This window comes from Loxodonta africana, chromosome 9 (genome assembly GCF_030014295.1).
Source record: "Loxodonta africana isolate mLoxAfr1 chromosome 9, mLoxAfr1.hap2, whole genome shotgun sequence".
Classification (NCBI taxonomy): domain Eukaryota; kingdom Metazoa; phylum Chordata; class Mammalia; order Proboscidea; family Elephantidae; genus Loxodonta; species Loxodonta africana.
Genome location: NC_087350.1, coordinates 15,390,433 through 15,410,245, shown reverse-complemented (window position 1 = coordinate 15,410,245; position 19,813 = coordinate 15,390,433). Strand labels below are relative to the sequence as shown.

The window sequence follows — 19,813 nt, the reverse complement described above, 5'->3', positions numbered from 1 at the left end:
GTTTATTTTTTTTTAAGGGGGGCTGTCTTTCAAGATTAAGTAACAAAATTGAGACCAGATCAGACTTAGCTTTCTGGGACTTGTAATGTCTGTCCTGGGTAGACTGCAGGAAGTATGCCAGGAGGGCAAGGTGGGGCACTAACGGAAAAATGCAGGGCCAGAGGGGTCAAGCGATATGGCCACCATCAAGATGTTCCCAGCCGAAAGCCTCTTCTTCCACTTGGTTCTTCCCTACCTCCTTGTCCACTCACCCCGATTCCCCACATCGTTTCAGCTTTTCCAGGTCCCTGGGTGGAGTAGTTTGCTCTTAGCTGCTAACTGAAAGGTTGGCGGTTAGAACCCACCCAGAGGCACCATGGAAGAAAGTCCTGGTAATCTCCTTCCATAAAATTACAGCCACGGAAAACCCTATGGAGCACAGATGTACTCTGAAATGCTGTGAGTTGGAATCCACTGACCACAGTGAGTTTAGGTTTTTTGTTTGTTTTCTTGGCCTCACCCAGATCTGCTGGCTGGACTTTTGGGTCCCAGACCCCGTGGTCACATGCTAATTGCACCCTCCTCTGTTCTCATTGTCCTGCCCTTTCCCCGTCTTTGAGGGTGCTCTCCTCACTGAGGTTGGAGACAGCTTCTCAAGTGCACGCCCACTGTTTGCCATCCCTGACCCTGTGTCCTGGGCCGCGAGGCCCACCAGAGGCCCAGGCTGGTGCCCACCTTGCCCCATACCAAACACCTCCCCCAGCACTGCCTTGCTCCTCTTCTGGGGACTTCTTGAATTCTGAAGCCTTTGCCTAGTACAATGTCCCCACCAAGCAGTGACCCTTGAATGAAGGAATGAGCTGTGCTATGGGCACCAGCCTCAGCTCGCCGGTGCTGTAAGTGCGTGAAGGAGTAACCAAGCCTGGATGCCCGAAGGACTGAAGAATGCAAGCCCCAGGCAAAAATATTTTCTGTCCGGAGATGTGGGCAGGGCTCCAGTTTGGGTTTGTAGGGTCCAGCAGGGACACTCCTGTGTCATGTGGTGGTGCCTGCCATCTAGTGGCTGTGTGGTAGGCCGCCACCTGAGGGCCCTTGCTGCAGTCCCACCCCTGCCTGCACTCTGCCCAGCCCTGCTCTGCAGTCCATTGTTCTTCACTCCTTGTTCTTCCCCTTTCTTCACCATCTAGCTCCTTGGCGAAAACTGTTTATAGAGGAGACTGTGCTGGGCCCTCCTGTCTAGAGGCAGCAGGCTTCCCAGGCCAGTCATCAGACCTTACACCTGCTCTTTGAAGAAGGTGCTGCATGACTCCCATTGTGTTGTTGTTGTTAGGTGCTGTCGAGTCGGTTCCAACTCATAGCAACTCTATGTGTAACAGAAGGAAACACTGCCTGGTCTTGCACCATGCTCGTAATCATTTCTGTGTTTGAGCCTATTTGTTGTAGCCACAGTGTCAATCCATCTCATTGAGGATCCTCCTCTATTTCCCTGACCCTCTACTTTACCAAGCATGAGGTCCTTCTCCAGGAAGTGGTTCCTCCTGATAGCATGTCCAAAGTACATGAGACGAAGTCTTGCCATTCTCCCTTCTAAGGAGCGTTCTAGCTGTACTTCTTCCAAGACAGATTTGTTCATTCTTCTGGAGGCTCATGGTATATTCAATATTCTTCGTCAACACCATAATTCAATTGCACCAATTCTTCCGTCTTCCTTATTCATTGTCCAGCTGTCTCATGCAAATGAGGCAATTGAAAACACCATTTCTTTGCTCACACCTTAATCCTCAAAGTTACATCTTTGCTTTTCAACACTTTAAAGAGGTATTTTGCACCTGATTTTCCCAATGCAATGCGTCTTTTGATTTGTTGGCTGCTGCTTCCATGGATGTTGATTGTGGATCCAAGTAAAATGAAATTCTTGACAACTTCCATCTTTTCTCTGTTTATCATGATGTTGCTCATTGGTCCAGTTGTTGTTGAGGTGTAATCCATACTGAAGGCTGTGGTCTTTGATCTTCATCAGTAAGGGCTTCAAGTCCTCTTTCAGCAGGCAAGGTTGTGTCATCTGCATAACGCAGGTTGTTAATGAGTCTTCCTTCAATCCTGATGCCCCATTCTTCTGCATATAGTCCAGCTTCTCGTATTATTTGCTCAGTCTACAGATTGAATAGGTATGGTGAAAGGATACAACATTGACCCACACCTTTCCTGATTTTAATCTACATAGTATCCCCTTGTTCTGTTCGAACAAATGCCTCTTGATCTATGTACAGGTTCCTCATGAGCACAATTAAGTATTCTGGAATTCCCATTCCTCACAATGTTATCCATAATTTGTTATGATTCACACAGATGAATGCCTTTGCATGGTCAATGAAACACAGGTAAACATTTTTCTGGTATTCTCTGTTTTCTGCCAGGATCCATTTGACATCAACAATGATATCCTTTGTTCCACATTGTCTTCTGAATTAGATTTGAGTTTCTGGCAGTTCCCTGTCGATGTACTGCTGCCACTGTTTTTGAATTGCCCTCAGCAAAATTTTGCTTGCGTGTGATATTAATGATATTGTTTGATAATTTCTGCATTCTGTTGCATCACCTTTCTTTGGAATGGGCACAAATATGAATCTCTTCCAGTTGGTTGGCCAGGTAGCTGTCTTCCAAATTTCTTGGCATTGACGTGTGAGCACTTCCAGTGTTGCATCTGTTTGCTGAAACATCTCAATAGGTATTCCGTCAATTCCTGGAACATTGTTTTTCACCAGTGTCTCAGGGTAGCTTGGACTTCATCCTTCAGTACCGTCAGTTCTTGATCATACGCTACCTCTGTCTTGGTTGAAGTCTCCTACTGTTATTGTGGAGCCGTCTATCTCACTTTTCAGTGCTGATAGAGTTTGTTTTATGTATCTTGCAGCCCTGTCATTGGGTGCATAAACATTTAATATGGTTATATCTCCTTGGTGTATTGTCCCTTTAATCATTATATAGTGTCCTTCCTTATCCTTTCTGATGGATTTAACTTTCAAGTCTATTTTGTCAGAAATTAATATTGCTACTCCTGCTCTTTTTTGATTGTTGTTTGCTTGATATATTTTTTTCCATCCTTTGAGTTTTAGTTTGTTTGTGTCTCTAAGTCTAAGGTGTGTCTCTTGTAGGCAGCATATAAACGGATCTTGTTTTTTTTTTTTTAATAATTTTTATTGTGCTTTAAGTGAAAGTTTACAAATCAAGTCAGTCACATATAAGCTTACATACACCTTACTCCATACTCCCACTTACTCTCCCCTAATGAGTCAGCCCGCTCCCTCCTGCCAGTCTCTCCTTTCGTGACAATTTTGCCAGTTTCTAACCCTCTCTACCCTCCTATCTCCCCTCCAGACAGGAGATGCCAACACAGTCTCAAGTGTCCACCTGATACAAGTAGCTCACTCTTCGTCAGGATCTCTCTCCAACCCATTGTCCAGTCCCTTCCATGTCTGATGAGTTGTCTTCAGGAATGGTTCCTGTCCTGGGCCAACAGAAGGTTTGGGGACCATGACCGCTGGGATTACTCTAGTCTCAGTCAGATCATTAAGTCTGGTCTTTTTATGAGAATTTGGGGTCTGCATCCCACTGATCTCCTGCTCCCTCAGGGGTTCTCTGTTGTGCTCCCTGTCAGGGCAGTCATCGGTTGTGGCCGGGCACCATCTAGTTCTTCTGGTCTCAGGATGATGTAAGTCTCTGGTTCACGTGGCCCTTTCTGTCTCTTGGGCTCATAGTTATCATGTGACCTTGGTGTTCTTCATTCTCCTTTGATCCAGGTGGGTTGAGACCAATTGACACATCTTAGATGGCCACTTGTTAGCATTTAAGACCCCAGATGCCACATTTCAAAGTGGGATGCAGAATGTTTTCATAATAGAATTATTTTGCCAGTTGACTTAGAAGTCCCCTTAAGCCATAGTCCCCAAACCCCCGCCCTTGCTCCGCTGACCTTTGAAGCATTCAGTTTATCCCAGAAACTTCTTTGCTTTTGGTCCAGTCCAGTTGAGCTGACCTTCCGTGTATTGAGTATTGTCCTTCCCTTCACCTAAAGTAGTTCTTATCTACTAACTAATCAGTAAATAACCCTCTCCCACCCTCCCTCCCTTCCCCCCTCGTAACCACAGAAGTATGTGTTCTTCTCAGTTTATACTATTTCTCAAGATCTTATAATAGTGGTCTTATACAATATTTGTCCTTTTGCTTCTGACTAATTTCACTCAGCATAATGCCTTCCAGGTTCCTCCATGTTATGAAATGTTTCACAGATTCGTCACTGTTTTTTATCGATGCGTAGTATTCCATTGTGTGAATATACCATAGTTTATTTAACCATTCATCCGTTGATGGACACCTTGGTTGCTTCCAGTTTTTGCTATTGTAAACAGAGCTGCAATAAACATAGGTGTGCATGTATCTGTTCATATGAAGGCTCTTGTTTCTCTAGGGTATATTCCGAGGAGTGGGATTTCTGGGTTGTATGGTAGTTCTATTTCTAACTTTTTAAGAAAACGCCAGGTAGATTTCCAAAGTGGCTATACCGTTTAACATTTCCACCAGCAGTGTATAAGAGTTCCAGTCTCTCCGCAGCCTCTCCAACTTTTATTATTTTGTGTTTTTTGGATTAATGCCAGCCTTGTTGGAGTGAGATGGAATCTCATCGTAGTTTTAATTTGCATTTCTCTAATGGCTAATGATCGAGAGCATTTTCTCATGTATCTGTTAGCTGCCTGAATATCTTCTTTAGTGAAGTGTGTGTTCATATCCTTTGCCCACTTCTTGATTGGGTTGTTTGTCTTTTTGTGGTTGAGATTTGACAGAATCACATAGATTTTAGAGATCAGGCGCTGGTCGGAGATGTCATAGCTGAAAATTCTTTCCCAGTCTGTAGGTGGTCTTTTTACTCTTTTGGTGAAGTCTTTTTTTATTTTTTTAGATGAGCATAGGTGTTTGATTTTTAGGAGCTCCCAGTTATCGGGTTTCTCTTTGTCATTTTTGGTAATGTTTTATATTCTGTTTACACCTTGTATTAGGGCTCCTAACATTGTCCCTATTTTTTCTTCCATGATCTTTATCGTTTTAGTCTTTATGTTTAGGTCTTTGATCCACTTGGAGTTAGTTTTTGTGCATGGTGTGAGGTATGGGTCCTGTTTCACTTTTTTGCAAATGGATATCCAGTTATGCCAGCACCATTTGTTAAAAAGACTATCTTTTCCCCAATTAACCTACACTGGGCCTTTGTCAAATATCAGCTGCTCATATGTGGATGGATTTATATCTGGGTTCTCAATTCTGTTCCATTGGTCTATGTGTCTATTGTTGTACCAGTACCAGGCTGTTTTGACTACTGTAGCTGTATAATATGTTCTAAAATCAGGTAGAGTGAGGCCTCCCACTTTCTTCTTCTCTTTCAGTAATGCTTTACTTATCCAGGGCTTCTTTCCCTTCCAGATGAAGTAGGTGATTTGTTTCTCCATCACATTAAAAAATGTCATTGGAATTTGGATCGGAAGTGCATTGTATGTGTAGATGGCTTTTAGTAGAATAGACATTTTTACTATGTTGAGTCTTGCTATCCATGAGCAAGGTATGTTTTTCCACTTAGGTAGGTCATTTTTAGTTTCTTGCACTAGTACTTTGTAGTTTACTTTGTATAGGTCTTTTACACCTTTGGTAAGGTTTATTCCTAAGTATTTTATCTTCTTGGGGGCTACTGTGAATGGTATTGATTTGGTGATTTCCTCTTCGATGTTCTTTTTGTTGATGTAGAGGAATCCAAGTGATATTTGTATGTTTATCTTATAACCTGAGACTCTGCCAAACTCTTCTATTAGTTTCAGTAGTTTTCTGGGGGATTCCTTAGGGTTTTCTATGTATAAGATCATGTCATCTGCAAATAGAGATAATTTTACTTCCTCCTTGCCAATCCGGATGCCCTTTATTTCTTTGTCTAGCCTAATTGCTCTGGCTAGGACCTCTAGCACAATGTTGAATAAGAGCGGTGATAAAGGGCATCCTTGTCTGGTTCCCGTTCTCAAGGGAAATGCTTTCAGGCTCTCTCCATTTAGAGTGATGTTGGCCGTTGGCTTTGTATAGATGCCCTTTATTATGTTGAGGAATTTTCCTTCAATTCCTATTTTGCTGAGAGTTTTTATTATAAACGGGTGTTGGACTTTGTCAAATGCCTTTTCTGCATCAATTGATAAGATCATGTGGTTTTTGTCTTACCTGGTATAAATCCCACTTGGTCGTGGTGAATTATTTTTTTGATATGTTGTTGAATTCTATTGGCTAGAATTTTGTTGAGGATTTTTGCATCTATGTTCATGAGGGATATAGGTCTGTAATTTTCTTTTTTTGTGGTGCCTTTACCTTGTTTTGGTATCAGGGATATGCTGGCTTCATAGAATGAGTTAGGTAGTATTCCATCATTTTCTATGCTTTGAAATAGCTTTAGTAGTAGTGGTGTTAACTCTTCTCTGAAAGTTTGGCAGAACTCTGCAGTAAAGCCATCCGGGCCAGGGCTTTTTTTTATTGGGAGTTTTTTGATTACCGTTTCAATCTCTTTTTTTGTTATGGGTCTATTTAGTTGTTCTACTTCTGATTGTGTTAGTTTAGGTAGGTAGTGTTTTTCTAGGAATTCATCCATTTCTTCTAGGTTTGCAAATTTGTTAGAGTACAATTTTTCGTAATAATCTGATATGATTCTTTTAATTTCAATTGGGTCTGTTGTGATGTGGCCCATCTCGTTTCTTATTTGGGTTATTTGTTTCCTTTCCTGTATTTCTTTAGTCAGTCTAGCCAATGGTTTATCAATTTTGTTAATTTTTCCAAAGAACCAGCTTTTGGCTTTGTTAATTCTTTCGATTGTTTTTCTGTTCTCTAATTCATTTAGTTCAGCTCTAATTTTTATTATTTGTTTTCTTCTGGTGCCTGATGGATTCTTTTGTTGCTCACTTTCTATTTGGTCAGGTTGTAGGGACATTTCTCTGATTTTGGCTCTTTCTTCTTTATGTAAGTGTGCATTTATCAATATAAATTGGCCTCTGAGCACTGCTTTTGCTGTGTCCCAGAGGTTTTGATAGGAAGTGTTTTCATTCTCATTGCATTCTATAAATTTCTTTATTCCCTCCTTAAAGTCTTCTATAACCCAGTCTTTTTTCAGCAGGGTATTGTTCATTTTCCAAGTATTTGATTTCTTTTCCCTAATTTTTCTGTTGTTGATTTCCACTTTTATGGCCTTGTGGTCTGAGAAGATGCATTGTAATATTTCAATGTTTTGGATTCTGCAAAGGTTTGTGTTATGACCTAATATGTGGTCTATTCTAGAGAATGTTTCATGTGCGCTAGAAAAAAAAAGTATACTTTGCAGCTGTTGGGTGGAGTGTTCTGTATAAGTCTATGAGGTCAAGTTGGTTGATTGTAGCAATTAGGTCTTCCGTGTCTCTATAGAGCTTCTTACTGGAAGTCCTGTCCTTCTCTGAAAGTGGTGTGTTGAAGTCACCTACTATAGTTGTGGAGGTGTCTATCTCACTTTTTAGTTCTGTTAAAGTTTGTTTTATGTATCTTGCAGCCCTGTCATTGGGTGCATAAACATTTAATATGGTTATATCTTCCTGGTCTATTTTCCCTTTAATCATTACGTAGTGTCCTTCTTTATCCTTTGTGGTGGTTTTAACTTTAAAGTCTATTTTGTCAGAAATTAATATTGCTACTCCTGCTCTTTTTTGCTTGTTGTTTGCTTGATATATTTTTTTCCATCCTTTGAGTTTTATTTTGTCGTGTCTAAGTCTAAGGTGTGTCTCTTGTAGGCAGCATATAGATGGATCGTGTTTCTTTATCCAGTCCGAGACTCTCTGTCTCTTTATTGGTGCATTTAGTCCATTTACATTCAGCATAATTATAGATAAATAAGTGTTTAGTGTTGTCATTTTGATGCCTTTTTATGTGTGTTGTTGACAATTTCATTTTTCCACTTACTTTTTTGTGCTGAGACTTTTTCTTTGTAAATTGTGAGATCCTCATTTTCATAGTATTTGACTTTATGTTTGTTGAGTCGTTACATTTTTCTTGGCTTTTATTTTGAGTTATGGAGTTGTTATACCTCTTTGTGGTTACCTTAATGTTTACCCCTATTTTTCTAAGTAAAAACCTAACTTGTATTGTCCTATATCACCTTGTTTCCCTCTCCATATGGCAGTTCTATGCCACCTGTACTTAGTCCCTCTTTTTGATTATTGTGATCTTTTACATATTGACTTCAGTGATTCCCTGTTTTGAGCATTTTTTTCTCTTTAAAATTAATCTTAATTTGTTTTTGTGATTTCCCTATTTGAGTTGATATCAGGGTGTTCTGTTCTGTGACCTTGTGTTGTGGTGGTATCTGGTATTACTGATTTTCTGACCAGACAATTTCCTTTAGTATTTCTTGTAGCTTTGGTTTGGTTTTTGCAAATTGTCTAAGCTTGTGTTTATCTGCAAATGTTTTAATTTTGCCTTCGTATTTGAGAGAGAGTTTTGCTGGATATATGATCCCTGGCTGGCAGTTTTTCTCCTTCTGTGCTCTATATATGTCATTTCATTGCCTTCTTGACTGCACAGTTTCCGCTGAGTAGTCTGAACTTATTCTTATTGATTCTCCTTTGTAGGAGACCTTTCTTTTATCCCTGGCTACTTTTAAAATTTTCTCTTTATCGTTGGTTTTGGCAAGTTTGATGATAATATGTCTTGGTGATTTTCTTTTTGGATCAATCTTATATAGGGTTCGATGAGCGTCTTGGATAGATATCCTTTCGTCTTTCATGATGTCAGGGAAGTTTTCTGCCAACAGATGTTCAACTATTCTCTCTGTGTTTTCTGTTACCCCTCCCTGTTCTGGGACTCCAATCACACACAAGTTATTCTTCTTGATAGAGTCCCACATGATTCTTAGGGTTTCTTCATTTTTTTTAATTCTTTTATCTGATTTTTTTTTCAGCTATATTGGTGTCAATTCCCTTGTCCTCCAGATCCCCCACCCTGCATTCCAGTTGCTCGAGTCTTCTCCTCTGACTTCCTATTGAGTTGTCTAATTCTGAATTTTACTGTTAATCTTTTGGATTTCTGAATGCTACCTCTCTGTGGATTCTTGCAGCTTATTAATTTTTCCACCATGTTCTTGAGTAATCTTTTTGATTTCTTCAACTGCTTTATGAGTGTGTTCCTTGGCTTTTTCTGTAGATTGCCTTCTTTCATGTCTGAGGTCATCCCTGTTGTCTTGAAGCATTCCGTAAATTAGTTTTTTATATTCTGCATCTGGCAATTCCAGGATTGTGTCTTCATTTGGGAAAGATTTTGATTCTTTAGTTTGGAGAGTTGTAGAAGCAATCATGGTCTGCTTCTTTGATATCGACTGCTGTCTCCGAGCCATCACTAAGATATTGTAGTGATTTATTCTATATTTGCTCACTGAGTCTTATCTTGTTTTGTCTTCTTTCAATATAAGTAGATGGGCTACTAGATTGTACTGTCTTGATTGTTGTAGCCCTTGAATCACTTATGTCCTATTACCAGCTGGTTTGGGCTGTTACCAGATATATAAGCCTAAGAGTCCATTCACTATTCTTGAGTAGAATTTGATTTTGGGTCATCAAGTGTGTGGTACAGACTGTCACCTATCCACCTAGAGAGGTAGTGGTGATAGTGGTGTGCACCAGATTCTAGTAGCAGCAGGGGTTCACACTCCAGGGGGGTCAGGATGCTGACAGGCTTCCCCCTAGTGCCAGTGAGGTAGGTGTGTCTCTATTCCTAAAGCACTTTGGTGGGTGGGCTCTGCAGCTGTACCTTAGGCCCCCAATGCAAGTACCTCTTCAGATTGGTAGGTGTCACCCTCCTTAGACCCCTAATGCAGGAGGCTAGGTGGTCTGGGGGGAGCTTCAGCCCTCAGTTCCCTGTTGTGGGTCAGTGAGGGCTCTGTTGAATATGTAGAGATATCAGACCTGGGAAACTTGTCTTTCCAGTAATCCACTAAAACAATTACAGTCAGATCCCTATCAGAAATGCCTTTGCATTATACTAGCCACCTTGTTCCCTGTAGGGATGAAAGCCCAAGACTGTGGATCACATATGTTTGCCTGGAGCTGGTTCTGTATTTTTAGTCCAGTTAGGGAAGGATTTTTGGTCCCTGAGTTTTTTGTAGCTGCTTCTCTCAGGCCAGGAGAATGGGTTAGGAAAAGACCAAAAAAGAAAGAAAAACCACAGAGCACTTCACTCTCTGGCTCAGGAAATTCCAATGTTAATGAGGCCACCTGGGAAGGGGAGGGGAGGGATCAGATAAATAGGAGAGAGTAGCACTCTGCAATATAGACAAAGTTACTTATTTTGCTTGGGATGACTGTTTTATCTGAGATTCCTGAGGAGCGCGTTGACTGTGTGTGCTGGCTGGGTAGAGATTGCCCCCGAGGGTCAGGCCTGCGTCCCGTGCTTGTGCTGTCTCAGAAGCTGTGGTTAGTTCCTCTGCTCCCAGTCCAAAGCCTAGCGCCAAGGTTCCCCGGCTGGGACGCCGCACTCCCAGCTCCAAAACCAGTCGCTGCCTCCTGGTGACTTCTCCTGTCAGCCGCATCACTGCGCTGTCTGGGTGCACTGGCTGGGCTTCCCCCGAGGTCACTTCTGGGGGCTAGGGCTGCGTCCCGTGTTTGCGCCTTCTCAGGATGCCATGCTCAGCTCCCCTGCCCCCAGTCCAAAGCCCGGTGCCAAGGTTCCCTGACTGGGATGCTGGCTCCAGGCTCCAAAAACAGTCACTGCTTCCCCATGGTTGTTTGTTCTCAGTCTCTGTCACTCAGGTCAACTGTTTAGATCTGTGTTTGATGGTCAGTGTTCGTAGATTGTCATGTATGTGATTGATTCATTTGTTTTTCCGAGTCTTTGTTGCAAGAGGGATCCAAGGTAGCTTCTACCTAGTCAGCCATCTTCTGGATTTTGTTTTTTAATCCATTCTGCCACTCCCTGCCTCTTTATTGGTGCATTTAGTCCATGTACATTCAGGGTAACTATGGATAGGTATGAATTTAGTGCTATCATTCTGATGTCTTTTTTTGTGTTGACGGTTTATTTTCCCACTTGATTTTATGTGCTGAGTAGATTTTCTTTATATATTGCCCTTTCCTCATATTTGTTGTTGTTGATTTTTTTTCTGCTGAGTCTGTATTTTTCCCTTGTATTTTATTTTGATGAGTAGGATAGTTTGTCTCCTTTGTGGTTACCTTATTATTTACCCCTATTTTTCTAAATTTAAACCTAACTTTTATTTCTTTGTATTGCCGTATCTTCCTCTCCATATGGAAGGTGTATGATTACATTTCTTAGTCCCTCTTTAGTATTTTAATGTTGTCTTCTTTTATATAATAACATCACTGTTACCCTGTTTTGGGCTTCTTTTTTTATATATATATAATCTTGCTTTGTTTTTTTGGATTTCCCTGTCTGGGTTGACTTCTGGTTGCTCTGCTCAGTGTTCTAGTCTTGGGTTGATACCTGATATTATTGATTTTCTAAACAAAGAACTCCCTTTAGTATTCCTTGTAGTTTTGGTTTGTTTTTTACGAATTCCCTTAACTTGTGTTTTTGTGTTTACCTGGAAATGTCTTAATTAAATGTCTTAATTTCACCTTCATATTTAAGAGACAGTTTTGCTGGATATATGATTCTTGGCAGGCAATTTTTTTCCTTCAGTTTTTTAAATATGTCATCCCATTGCCTTCTTGGGAATGGTTTCTGCAGAGTGGTCTGAGCTTATTCTTATTAGCTCTCCTTTGTAGGTGACTTTTTGTTTAATCCCTCGCTGCTGTTATAATTGTCTCTTTATCTTTGGTTTTGGGAAGTTTGATTATAGTATGTCTTGGTGACTTTCTTTTAAGACCTACCTTATGTGGAGTTCGATGAGCATCTTAGATAGATATCTTCTCATCTTTTGCAATATCAGGGAAGTTTTCTGCCAACAAATCTTCAACAATTTTCTCTGTATTTTCTGTTATCCCTCCCTGTTCTGGTACTCCAATCACTTGTAGGTTATTTCTCTTGATAGAGTCCCACATGATTATTAAGGTTTCTTCATTTTTTAAGATTCTTTTATCTGATTTTTCTTCAAATATATTAGTGCCAAGTGATTTATCTAGCTTCTATTTGCTCAATTTTGCTCCTCTGACTTTCTAATGAGTTGTCTAATTCTGTAATTTTATTGTTAATCTTCTGAATTTCTGATTGCTGTCTATGAATTTTTCCAGCTTATTAAACTTTTCATTATGTTCCTGAATAATCTTTCTAATTACTTCTTCTTTCTAATTTCTTCTTTCTAATTGCTTTATCTGTGTGTTCCTTGGCTTGTTCTGCATATTGCCTCATTTCCTTCCTCATGTCTTGAAGGGTTCTGTATATTAAACTTTCGTATTCTGCATCTGGTAATTCCAGGAATGCACTTTCATCTAGAAGATCCCTGGATTCTTTGTTTTGAGAGTCTGTTAAGGTGATCATGGTCTGTTTCTTCATGTGACTTGATATTGACTGTTGTCTATGAGCCATCTAGAAGTTATTGTTTTAGTTTATGCTTGCTTACTGTGTTGTAGCTTCTTGCTTTGTTTTGTTTTGGTATACCCCTATGAGTTGCTTGAATGAGCTAGCCTGATTATTTTCACCTTTGGAGCTCTGGTGTCCTGTCCCCAGCTGGCTAGAACTGTTATCAGTTATATCAGTCTAGGAGTCCATTCAGTTTTCTTGTATGAATTCAGCTCAGGTTTCCAGGTAGCTGATCATCAAGTGTGCGGTACAGGCTCTGTCCTACAGCCTTAGGGGGGCGGGGGTGATTGGTGTATGCACCGGTATTGGATTACAGCAGGGGGTCATGCTCTGAACAAGGCAGGGGGCTGAGAACTGACCCCCCAGTGTCTCTGAGGAAAGTGCATCCCTTTCCCCTAGAGCGTGCTGGTGGGTGGGCTCTGCAGAGGGACCATGGGCACCCAGAGGTTTTGGTTGTAAGGACTGGGAGGTACCAGTTATCCTTGGGTCCCTGTCGCGGGTGGCTGGGTGACCTGAGTGGAGCTACCAGTCCTTAGGTCCCTGATGTGGGTAGGTGAGGACCTTGTTTAATAGGCAAAGCAATGTCAAACGTCCAACACCCACCTCTCCACCACACAGCTGAAATGGTTGGAGATTGCCAACAAGGCCCTATTCTCCCAAAATAGGCCCACACAGGTCCATGCAGAAGGGAAAGGTGCTCAAGGTCCACGGACGGTTTATGCCTGGACAGGAGCCGCTTATGTCTTGAGCTCCCCTGGTTAATGGAGCTACAAATTATCTTTTCCCCCCAGTTGCAAATTTTTTCCTTCCCCAAGGCTGGGAGGATGGCACTAGAAGCTCACCAGGGTCTATCTCAGGCCCAGGGATTCAGCTGCTGAAGCTGGTTTGGGGGTGGAGGGGGGCACGGTAAAATATACGCAAGTACTTAGCTTTTGCCAGGAGCGCCGTTATCCTCTGGTTCTGGAGGTGTGAGTAGGCTGTGTGGGTGGCTGCTTCTCCCTGAGGAAACTGTGGCCAAACGGTAGTACCAGCCTGCCACCACTGCTGCTCCAGGAATGGTGCTTGAGGGCTCCCCGCGATTCAGGTCCAGTAACCCCTCTCCACTTCTGAATGGTCTCTTCCTCCCCTTCTCCCTCAGTTCATTGTCTAAGCTTGCCTTTGATGCTCAGGGCTCCCAGCTTGTCACAAATATACTCGTTTCACTTGTTTTTTCGGGTCTTTGTCGTAAAGAGGGCTTGCCAGAAGCTTCTATTCCACCATCTTGGCTCCGCCTCCTCTGTCTTGGTCGAATGTCAACCAGTTTTTTTTGTTTTTTTTTGGTGCAGTGCCTCTGTGTATTCTTTCCATCTTCTTTTGATGCTTCCTTTATTGTTCAGTATAGTTCATAGAGTCCTTCCATATTACAACTCAAGGCCTGAATTTTTTTCTTCAGTTCTTTCCCTTGAGAAATGCCAAACATGTTCTTCCCTTTTGGTTTTCTACATCCAGGTCTTTGCACATTTCATTATAATACTTTACTTTGTCTTCTCAAGCTGCCCTTTGAAATATTGTGTTCATCTCTTTTATGTCATCATTTCTTCCTTTGTGTTAGCTACTCTATATTCAAAAGCAAGTGTCAGAGTCTCTTCTGACATCCATTTTGGTCTTTTCTTTCTCTCCTGTCTTTTTAATGACCTTTTGCTTTCTTCATGTATGGTGTCTTTGATGTCATCCCACAACTCGTTAGATCTTTGGTCATTAATATTCAAGGAGTCAGATCTATTTCTTGAGATGTTCTCTAAATTCAGGTGGGATACCCTTGAGGTTATACTGTGGCTCTTGTGGACTTGTTTTAATATTCTTCAGCTTCAACTTGAACTTGCATATGAGCAATTGATGCATATAAGCAACTGTTCTGCAGTCTGCCCCCAGCCTTGTTCTAACTGATAATATTGAGCTTCTCCATCGTCTCTTTCCACAGATATAGTTGATTCGATTCTTGTGTATTCCATCCAGCAAGGTCCATGTGTATAGTTGCCATTTATGTTGTTGAAAAAAGGTACTTCCAATGAGTAGGTTGTTGGTCTTGCAAAATTCTGTCGTGGGATCTCCAGCGTGGTTTCTTTCATCAAGGCCATATTTTCCAACTACTGATCCTTCTTCTTTGTTTCCAGCTTTCACATTCCGATCACCCATAATCATCAATGCATCCTGATTGCATGTTTGATCACTTTCAGACTGCAGATGTTGGTAAAGATCTTCAATTTGTTCATCTTTGGCATTAGTGGTTGGTGTTGTGTAAACTTGAATAATAGTTGTATTAACTGGTCTTCCTTGTAGATGTATGGATATTATCACTGACAGTGTTGTACTTCAGGGTAGTTCTTGAAAGGTTCTTTTTGATCATGAATGTGACGCCTTTCCTCTTCAATTTGTCATTCCCAGCATAATAGACCATATGACTGTCCGATTCAAAATGGCCAATACCTGTCCCTCTCAGGTCACTAATGCATAGGATATTGATCTTCAAGTGTTCATTTTTGACAACTTCCAATTTTCTCAGATTCATACTTTGTACTTTGCATGTTCTGATTACTCATGGATACTTGCAGTTGTTTCTTCTCATTTTGAGTCATGCCACATCAGCAAATGAAGGTCCTGAAAGCTTTACACCACCCAAGTCATTAAGGTTGGCTGTAATTTAAGAAGGCAGCTCTTCTCCAATTGTGTTTGGAGTGCTTGCCAACCTGAGAGGGTCATCTCCTGGCACTGTGTCAGATGATCCGCTGCAATTCACAAGGTTTTCACTGGTCAATATTTTCAGAAGTAGACCACCAGGTCCTTCTTCCCAGTCCATCTTTGTCTGAAAGTTCTGCTGAAACCTGTTCACCATGGGTGACTCTCTTGGTATTTGAACTACCAGTGGCATAGTTTCCAGCATCACAGCAACATGTAAGCCAGCTCAGTACAACAAACTGATAGACAGGTGGTGGACCCCCATTGTAGAGATGAGGAAACTGAGGCACAGACTGGAAGTGTTCTCAGTCATCAGTAAGTCCAGCAGGAGACAGACACAGGCTGGAGTGTTGGGCAAGCCACCAAGGGGCAGTGTTGCCGAAGGGCCTGGGGGCCTGGGGAGGGGGGCAGTCGGGCTGCACACGAATCCTGCAGGACAAGGCACCCTTCTCTGCTGTGAAAGGTGGGGAGACAGTAGTGGCACCAGGGAGAGGTAGAGAGAAATGAGTAGCAGCACTGGGATCAGGAAGGGGCTGGAATGCCAGGACAAGGAGTGTGGGCTTGTGCCAGACAGTGGGTGCCATGGGATGGTTTGAGTAGGAGTCTTCAGGCTCACTGTGGGAGGTCATGATGTGGCTGGTCTGAGGGTGGCTAGGAGGGGAGTAAGCTTGGTGTGGGGTACAGTTAGATCCGTGTACCCCCTCGGCCAATGAGGAGGGCCCCCCAGGGAGGAAGGGAAGACTCAAGAAGGGCTACTACTGTGATGGATACCCAAGACGGGCAGGTATGTCTGGGGACTTCTCCAGTCAGGGTCTGGGGGCCTCTAGGGAAGAAGATAGGAGTAGTTTTGTGGGAAGAAGGATGGGTGTTGGGACTGTTTCCTGGGCAGCTCCTAGCCTAGGCACCCTGAGACCCCCAGGACAAGCCTGCAGCCTGACAAAGTTGGCTGTGTTGAGGTGTTGCAATGAGGAAGGCCGCAGAGAGAGGAGTCTTAGGGCACCTCACCAAAGTAATGGGAAGCTGGAGTTGGATTTGGGGCAGATGGAGCTTGCTCACTCTCTGAGCACAGCAGGGCTATAAGGTAAATGATCAGCATAGGTCTGGGTGGCAGAGCAGACCTGGGCCCCATTTCCTTGAACACAATAAAATGGAGATAGCTGCGGGATGTTGTGGCCAGGAGCCCCTTACCTGAAGCACTGCCCCTTACCTGAAGTACTGCACCTGGCTTGGAAATCAAGGCTGCTGCTTCTCTGTGTCCAAGTAGTGATATCCCATTCAACAGAACCGGTAAATGGGCTCAGGGGAGTGAGCTGCCGGCCTTAGGTCACAAAAAAGTGTCAAGATCAGAGGGGGGACCCAGGCCCCACTGGCCCCACTGCCCTGTGTAATCCAGTAGAAACATGGAGAAAATGTTACTAATGACATTAAATAAAAATCTCTCAATACAGAGTCAAGGTCTGTTCGGTACTTGTAACTACACAAAAATATGTCTACATGTAGAATGGGGGTCTCACATTCAGGGGTCACCAAGGGCCAGATAGATGCTGTAGTGAGTGAACCAGATGGGGGTTGTAGGGAGGGGACTGTCTCAGGGGGGACAAAATAGTCTTAAGGTCAAAATAGTGTGCCTTGTCATTGGTGAGGTGCTGGCTCTCAGTCCAGGCTAGCTATCAAAGTCACCGAAAGCTTTACCAGGTGCTGGGGACTCACCCCAGACATCCCGCAGGGACCTCTAGAGGGACCCTGCCTCTTCTGGTGTTTTATTCTGTTTTTAAACTTTCCTAATTGATTCTGGTGCACAACGAGAGATGTGAAATCAGCACTCTTGCCTATGGATTGGCAAACAGGGCCACAGGCCAAATCCGGCTCCAGGCACATTTTTATAAAGTTTTATTGGAACACGGCCACATCCATTTTTTACATTTTGTCTACGGCTGCTTTCATGAACAAAATCAGAGCTGACTAGTTGCAACAGAGGCTATATGGTCTGCAGTGCCTAAAAAATCTACTATCTGGCTTTTCATGGAAAAAGCGTGCTGACTGTCTGGTGCCGAATGATGTTCTCTGCTCTATTTTGGGCTCATGTCTTGCTTTTTTAGGGCAGATGGAGATTACTGTTTCCCTGGACTGCAGAGGGGATGGGGTTCTGCAGAGGAGAGGCAGGAAATCCAGAATTCACAGGGAAGCAGGCAAGCCTAGCTCCAGCCCCAGCTGGGGAGCCTGTCTGTTTCTAGTCACCTCATTGAACTTTTCATCTCACTTGCAACTGACCCAGGAAAGGCCACCTTTGTTGTAGTGTTTGTTTGTTTTAATAGAATTTATTTTTTAGGGGAGTTTTAGGCTTAAGAAAACTTGTGCAGAAAGTACCAAAACGAGAAAAACCAAACCCGCTGCTGTTGAGTCGATCTCGACTCATAGCGACCCTACAGGACAGAGTGGAACTGTCCCATGGGGTTTCCAAGAAGCACCTGATAGATTTGAACTGTTGACCTTTAGGTTAGCAGCCATAGCTCTTAACCACTATGTAGAAAGTACAGACCTTCCCATATATCCTCTCCCCCTGCACAGTTATTATCAATGTATTTTTCTATCTTCTATTATTAACATCTTGGATCCTGTGGCACATTTGTTACGATGGATAAGCCAATATTCACACATTATCCTTAGCTAGAGCCTGTAGTTCACAGAGAGGTTATCTCTGTGCTGTACAGTTCAGTGGGTTTTGACAAAGACTTAATGCCACATGTCCCCCATTCTGTGCTCTGCCTCGGTCACTGTGCCCTACAGCCAGAGTACACGTGCTCAGCTTCGTGTCTAGGTTGCTGAGGCTGCTCTGTGGTTGGTGGACACTGTGTGCCTCCCTGGAGATGGCCCTTGAAATCCTGTCTGTGAAAACTGAAGGCCCTGCCCAAGCCCCAGCCACCTTTCCTGGCCCCCTGGCCCCTGAGCGTCCTCCTGGCAGTTCCTGGTGGACGATGGCAGCCATGGTCTGCGCTGCTGCCCCTCGCCTTCCCCAGGTGAAGCATCTCTCCTCTCCTGGCAGAGCACCAAGCCCCAGCAGCTGTTCAACATCGCCAGAGAGCTTCTTCACACAGAGGAGGCCTACGTGAAGCGGCTGCACCTGCTGGACCAGGTAGAGTGCCAGGCTCTCCAGGGGGTGAAGGTGGGTGCAGTGCAGAGGGGGTGTCTGTCCCTGCCACCTGCTGGGGTACAGGTGGGGCGTGAATCACTTAACACCAAGGCTTGGATAAAGCTTAGTCTGGCCTAGACATGCTGAGTTTTTGCTTCCAGTGCTGTGGCTCTCCTTGGGGACCGTCCTTGGGGACATTGGTTGTATCTGAGCCCAGAGGCGGTCTCTGCACCCCTTCCTGCATAAGTGGCTGAGGCGGGGGAAGCACCGAGTTTCTTAGCACAGGGAATGACATGTAAGTAGAAGCCCAGGGTCTGTCAGTGTGTGTTGCCCTGGTTTGTGTCACACAAACCAGAGGAAGGAGCTCTGAACCTTCCAACCCAGGTGAGCAGGTGGGTGGAAGGCAGGTCTCCTGCCACACCAAGTGTGGCCATGCACAGGGCGTCCCTCGCCTTGTCCCGGTCCTCAGTCTGTGAATTTGTTCTAAGACCAGCGGTGTTTGGGCTGGCTTAGTGAAATGGGAGAAGGTGACTCTGCAGCACACTGAGGAAATGACCAGGCGATGCCCCTCCTGATGCAGCCTCCCTGTCTGCAGGTCTTCTGCACCAGGCTGACGGAGGCCGGGATCCCTGTGGAGGTCACCACTGGCATCTTCTCGAACATATCCTCCATCTATCGCTTCCATGGGCAGTTCCTCCTGCCAGAGCTGCAGGCACGGATAGCTGAGGAGTGGTGAGTGTGAGCATGGCACTGGGTTGCCGCGCCCCACTGGGTGTGTCTGCCAAGCTGGCCCTGACACCGTCTGTGGTGAGGCCGTTCAGTTCTGTCACAGTGACTGGCTGAGTGACTTTTCTCCTGCCTGCTGATTCCTCAGTCTGGGGCCTTCTGGTGCTGGGCACCACGCAGGCACTCAGGGCAGAGGGAGGGACTGGTCTGGGTCCTCAAGCCTCAAGGCCCAGCATCCAGTCCAACCCCCTCCTGGTTGAACGACCTTCAAGAGTCATTGTCTCCTGCTTTGGTTTCTTCATCCGCAAAAGAGAGGAAGTTTAACGCCTGGCTCAGGCTCTGTGGATTTGGAGGAGGCCAGGCACTGGAAGCACTCCATACTGCTGGTCTGTCTCACCTTCTGCCCTGGGTGTGCTCCGCCTGGGCTTGTAGCGATGAGGCTTTCCTCTCCTCTCAGCAGTCCACCTCAAGGCCTCTTCCTGCCACCCTTGTGGTTCGACCCTCTGCTGCCCCTGGGCCTTCAGCAGGGAGATGGCTCAGCTGTGTCAGGGTTGATAACGGTGCTGTGAGTGTGGCCTGCAACCAGCCAGGCCTTCCCACTGTGTGCCCTCTCCGCTTTCTACCCCTTTCACAGGCCTCAGTCTGGTCTGCAGTCCTTGTGGTCTCTGTGGCATGGGTGCTCGGTCCCTTGGT

The 19,813-nt window shown here is 44.0% G+C and overlaps 1 protein-coding gene across 10 annotated transcripts in view; it reads left to right on the top strand.

The window, feature by feature from the left end:
- The window catches only part of FGD3 (FYVE, RhoGEF and PH domain containing 3), a 125,164-nt gene that overhangs the window by 20,175 nt on the left and 85,176 nt on the right, over nucleotides 1-19,813 (top strand). For all 10 annotated transcript variants that reach the window (XM_064291062.1, XM_064291063.1, XM_064291064.1 and 7 more), the window contains exons 4-5: nucleotides 18,308-18,397; nucleotides 18,990-19,126. In XM_064291062.1, coding sequence (XP_064147132.1) covers nucleotides 18,308-18,397; nucleotides 18,990-19,126 — 227 coding nt within the window. The remainder of the gene's footprint in view (nucleotides 1-18,307; nucleotides 18,398-18,989; nucleotides 19,127-19,813) is intronic.